General features: G+C 41.0%; 1 protein-coding gene across 1 annotated transcript; it reads left to right on the forward strand.

Annotated features, from left to right (window-relative positions):
* Window positions 1-506: 506 nt before the first annotated feature.
* LOC115052078 (ubiquitin-conjugating enzyme E2 G1-like) lies at window positions 507-3,995 on the forward strand. The gene is made up of 6 exons (XM_029515983.1): window positions 507-882; window positions 1,257-1,359; window positions 1,463-1,560; window positions 2,099-2,277; window positions 2,865-2,975; window positions 3,144-3,995. The coding sequence occupies exons 1-5, from the start codon at window positions 840-842 to the stop codon at window positions 2,949-2,951; spliced, it is 510 nt and encodes a 169-aa protein (XP_029371843.1). The 5' UTR covers window positions 507-839; the 3' UTR covers window positions 2,952-2,975; window positions 3,144-3,995.
* The last annotated feature ends 1,900 nt before the right edge of the window (window positions 3,996-5,895 follow it).

Consider the following 5,895-nt stretch of genomic DNA (forward strand, 5'->3'; position numbering starts at 1 on the left):
GGGATGGGCTGCAGCAGCCCCCGTTACCCCTAAAGCATCTGCTTTATTTTTATTTATTTGTTTGTTTGTTTGTTTGTTTGTTTGTTTGTTTGTTTGTTTGTTTGTTTATTTATTTATTTATTTATTTATTTATTTATTTATTTATTTATTTATTTATTTATTTATTTATTTATTTATTTATTTATTTATTTTTGCTTTCAATTGCAAGTTAACTGAGATAAAGACTTCTCCCCTAACAGATCCAGATAAATGATATTTCAAAGCATTGTGTGCAAGTCAGTATTAACTCAGATAATGCCGTGCTGTTTACAACAATATAAGACTAGATTGTTACTAATGCTTTAAACGAGAGGCCTCCGATGCTGGAGGAAATGTGCACTACTCCCTCCAGGCAGCTTGGGGCAGTAATTCAAAAATGAAAGCACGCGAAGGAGAACGGTGTTCTTTTTCACCCTCGTGCTTTGTCTCACAGGCAGTTATTCCTTCGCTGGATGCGCCACAGATTACCTCTCTTGAGAAAATTAGCCACCTGGTTTCTCAGTTATGACCCGATCCATCATATTTTCGGGAGGCCATAGATGAACGACTTGTCTTGGGGACAGAACCACCTGAACATAACGCGTGCCTGAGAAATCAAACTCGGGGGCGCACAGAAACCTGATCGTGTTTTACTCTCAGTCCTGTACCCTGACTCGTGATTTTGGTATTGTCAGGCAGAATAGAGGAGAAAACGTGGACAGCGCTCTGTAACTACTTTACCCGATGCTTCATTTAACCGTGTTCACGGCTAGTTGACGTTTGTTAATACAATAAGTCGGTTTAAAAGACACAGCTGTAAAATGACGGAACAGTCTTCGTTGTTACTGCGTAAACAACTAGCAGGTAAGTTAGCCAGCTAACTAAAAATCGCAGCTTCAACTATTACAGGTTACAAGGTATTTTGTAGCTCACGCGTGAGGAAAAATAGTTTATTCCTGCCGTTGTCATGACTTGAAAATATGTTTTATCTACACACACACGCACTAGAAAGGCACGTGTACAGATAGCGTGCCAGACAGCAGCTGTTAGCCGAGATAGCTGCTGTTGCTCAATAACTCCTGTGTGTAGTTAAAGTGTCCACACAGAGCATGAGCTGTTTCCCTCGCTGTACCGATTTGCTTTGGCTGTCTTTTTTTTCATTGGGCGTGTGAGCTTTCTCTGAGGTGTTACATAGTTTGATCTGCTGTCATCTTTACTAACTGAATCCTTCATCGAAGAGCTGAACAAGAACCCGGTGGAGGGCTTTTCTGCGGGGCTGGTGGACGATGATGACATCTATCAGTGGGAGGTGGTCGTCATCGGACCTCAAGACACGCTATTGTGAGTGACGCCGATCACACACATCATTTGAGTAATATGTGAGTTGTGCGTTTGCCCTGATTCCCCCCTCAACAGTCGACAATGTCCGCTTTCCCGTTTGCAGTGAAGGAGGCTTCTTCAAAGCCACCTTAACCTTTCCTCGGGACTATCCTTTGAGGCCTCCTAAGATGAAGTTCATCACAGAAATCTGGCATCCAAATGGTGAGAAGAAACTTCCCAGACGACCAAATCCTTTATCAATCTGTATCCACTGATATAACACAAAGTTTTTCTTTAATGATTTGTAATATTAATGGGCATTGTACTAGAATATTTTCATAGCATTTTCTATGCAGATATTTAATTTTAAAAAGTTTAAAATGACCATAATATTGATTTAATTCCATGTCCAAAAAAGTTTACATCTCTGTAAAAAGGTATAAATTACACAGACACTCTTCTGTATCTAAAACTTGCAATGATGTAGGATGAATAACTTACACAATAACTTGATGTTTAACTTCAGCCATAGGGCAGTGGCATTATTAAAATGTAAAAGTTGACACTAGCTGAAAGTTGTGGGCTCTTAGTTATATGAAAAAACTTTCTTGACAAGATGAAAGTCTCTCAGCCGGCTGCTCAATCACACGTACATGATTTGACCTTTCTTACTTTGAAACAGGTGTAAATCTGTAGTACATCGTGGAGTTTGGTGCTGAAGTGCAAACTTGCTCTATTTGTGTATTTTGTGTTCTCCCAGTGGCAAAAAATGGCGATGTTTGCATCTCGATCCTGCATGAACCTGGCGAGGACAAGTACGGCTATGAGAAGCCAGAGGAGCGCTGGCTGCCCATCCATACAGTAGAGACCATCATGATCAGTGTCATATCCATGCTGGCAGACCCAAACGGAGATTCTCCTGCCAATGTGGATGCAGCTGTAAGTGCCTTCTCAAGCTGGACTTAGTTTGCAGACAGTCTCTACCTTTAGAGCAATACTTGTGCTGTAGTCTTAGTTTGAACATTGGCATAGTTAAACTGGAAAGCCATTTGAAACAACGGATGCCCACAATGGCTGCATGCATCTCTGCATCACAGCCTGTCAATCACTCTCCAGACACAAAAGAACATGCTCATTTGTTACCACCTTACACAAAAATCACATTATCTACTTTATCCGTTTATTTTTTTTAGGGAATATTGGATTTTTAAGTAAATCATGACAAATTGTAATATCTGCCAAAATAACATGATGCGAATACTGTTCAGCCATAATCTAAATGTACCAAAAAATAGCAATCCACAAGAGTGGATTGAGTGATTTGGGCTCTTGTAGGAATAAATCAGTCCCTGTCAAGGCCATACTGAGTTTTGGTTGGGTTATAACAGCCTGTGTCTTTGGCCACAGGTACTGCATTCAGTGCAGTGGTTGGAAACATTATATGGTCTAGAAACGGGAAGAAAGGCATCACAACTGGACGAGTTGTTGAAAAAGTTGGTGATTTTTCTTTTGTACATGTCATATAGAAAGAGTGGAGGGAGGATCCTACAGGAGTTTTTAAGAAAAAAGTGGCACGATGTGTGCGGAGGAGTCAAGAGATGGCTTTTGACTAAAACCTCATTCCCATCAACAACACAGTAAGTACAAGCTCTTATCAGGATTCCTTTGACTGTTTTGGTCTTGCCTCTCTTGATGGTGATTGAAGCAGTTACTGTAATGTCTTTTCTTGTAAAACTATAGAAATGGTCCTGCTGTAGTTTTAACAAAAAATCAAGCAGTAACCTGAAATGTACATTTTGTTTTAGGTGGGAACTTCGCAGGGGATTTGATAACTGGTTACTCTTCAGTCGGCTACATGACAATGGGACACAATTTTATCAATATCAGATACTCACCCAAAGAAGAAAATGACCTCTATAAACTCATCAAATCTTGAGGTCCATCAGCTGTGCTTTTTTGACCAGTCATGTTTTTCTCAAATTTTTGTCTTGCAGAGAGTTGTTATTTATGAATGTTGTTAAATGATGGTGGTGTTCCTGCTGCTGAAATTCCCATTTTACTTTTCAGTTTTCATCTTGAGATGGACAGGAGTCTTTTGAGTCATACCTCAATATTTCACCCAAGAAAAGACCCAGTTTAAAGGCTCCTTGGTTGTTAAACGTGCATACCTTTTTAGGAAATAATATCTTCTCTGAAAAATGCACAATTTCCAAACTTAGTTGACTTTGTATTTACCTATTTATTTAGACTAAGAGTATTTTAAGATGCATATCGTCCATTTTGGAGGCTTTTCCTTTTATTCAACCTGCCACACTGAGCCATCCAGTCTATTGTTTAATATACGATTATGCAGTTTTGGAGTGTTCGCAGCCATTAAAGAGATGGAGATACAGACACTGGCTTTCCTTTTCTGCACTTCTGCAGAGAGTGTGTTTCTTCTTTCCCTGACCGGGAAAACTTATCATCCAGCGCCGCCTTAACCTTGACTGCTGTTGTGGCAGAAAGAGGTGGAAAAAGAGGAATCGGGTAATCCGTACACAGGTGTCAGATGGGGAATCTATTTATTCACATCTGCCCTACTAACAACGTAGTCAGAGACAAATCCCAACATTACAGAACGTGACACTTTTTTTTTTTTTTTTTTTTTTTAAATACACACAAAGACAGGCTATGTGTGTGTATTGTGTGGATAGCTTTCATCCTTATCTTGACCTTCGATCAAGATGTTTTCTACTTATTATGACTTGTTCAGCCCTAGTACAGGTTCATGGTGACCTGGCTCTCATGATGACACCTGAACAGAGACAAAGCCTCTGGACCCTGTCCTTCCCCTACACATCCCCCCTCAAATCACTATAGTGATTTAAACTAAATGTGTTGAGTATAAATGATGGATAACGTACCATGGCAAAACTGAAACATTTCCCTTAATACCTGTGTCCCTTTTTCTCACCGTACTCAGAACTCCTCCTCCTCTTACTCCGGTTCGTCCTCCGAATCATCAGCATTATTCAAATAATCCGGTATTGAGAACAAGGTCCACGTCCCCCAGTAGTCTGTGGACCACTGGGCGCATGTGAGTCATTTGTACATTTGCCAGTACATTTACCATCCAAGCTCCCTGCAGGCCCATCATCATGTCAGTTTGTCTGTCCATTCCTCGCAGGCACTGTCCTCAGCATGGGAACGATGCAACATGTCAAACCAGAAATCAGAACTATGGCTGCCTTGGCCAAAACGGCTCCTCATATCCTAAATTTAGGTCCAGCCAATCCAAAGACAGGCTACCTCCCCTACCAGCAACCCCCCTGAGCTCTCCTATTAAGTCAATTCTAACATTTTCCTCTTTTGACATGATTCTATCATTCTATCATGTCAAATTAAACAAGTAGGAACGTTACAACTGTTAGCAGAAGCCAAATCAACAGGCCCCAAAACTGCAGGTAACAACTACTTTAAGATGCAACACAACCAGATAGCAGATTTTTGATATCCCCCTTTTGATTTAATTTTGTTATATCAACATTCAACAAAATCTCCGATGTAGTTATTATGCATAAGCAGGTGTTCATTGCATCTAGCAGCCTATATGTGAGTGACTGTGTAAGCTGCTGTTCTTTGCATATACCAGCAGCAAGTAAGCCTTCATTGCACAGGCATGTGGAAATAATAAAACAATTCTAATGCATTTGCTCAACCTTGTATATCAGGAGTGTTAACGTGGTACTAGGAACAGAACCTCTTTCCTAGAAGAGTTCAACCTTCATCACTCGACTGACGCATCATCAGTGTATCACGCCTCTACGTGTATGCAAGGACTATATGTAAAGATGTATTAAGCGTTAGTAATTGCCATCTTGGGGATTTTTTTTTTTTTTTTCTCTTCAGTTGTCAGGGTTGGTGTGCCGTGAACCTGGTGTAGGAAATAGCACTGTCTGGATGGATGTGTTTGTTATTGCTTCGTACTCATCTGAGTTAGTGGGAGTGGCTCCTTTCATGGCCTGATGCTCTCCTTCCGGTGTCCTGCAGTCGCTTGGATCTTCTTGGGCCTGACAGGGGTTGGTTGGCACTGGCTTCATCTGTCCCAGATTGCCACGTTTTGTTTCCTTCCAGCTGGACAGCCGTTGGTGTTGCTCTTACAACTTTGTAAGGTCCTTTGTATCTAGGCCCGTGCCACTTTCATCGGAAGACTTTCAAAAACACCTGATCTCCTGGCACCGCTTGTCGGGCCGCATCCTGGTCCTGGTTGACCTCTTGGGCTTTTTCCTGCAAGTATATAGATCTATGGGTAGCAGTTAGTTGTTTCATATATGCTTTTAGCTCATCTTGCAATTGCTCAAGCGACCTCTTAGTTGCATAGGTCTACCAGGGTACTTATGGTGACCCCCCGGTCAGCACTGTGCACAGAGATCAAAATGGTTAATGGTGTCACAGGCCACTCTCATCTTGCTATTAACACCATTAAACTGATGTCAACTGATGTAAAAAATAATAATAATAATAATAATTTCCGTGCACAACTTGGGATGAGCACAAAGGAGGGGCGACTGTTTTTAG

Source organism: Echeneis naucrates, chromosome 12 (assembly GCF_900963305.1).
Source record: "Echeneis naucrates chromosome 12, fEcheNa1.1, whole genome shotgun sequence".
Lineage (NCBI taxonomy): Eukaryota > Metazoa > Chordata > Actinopteri > Carangiformes > Echeneidae > Echeneis > Echeneis naucrates.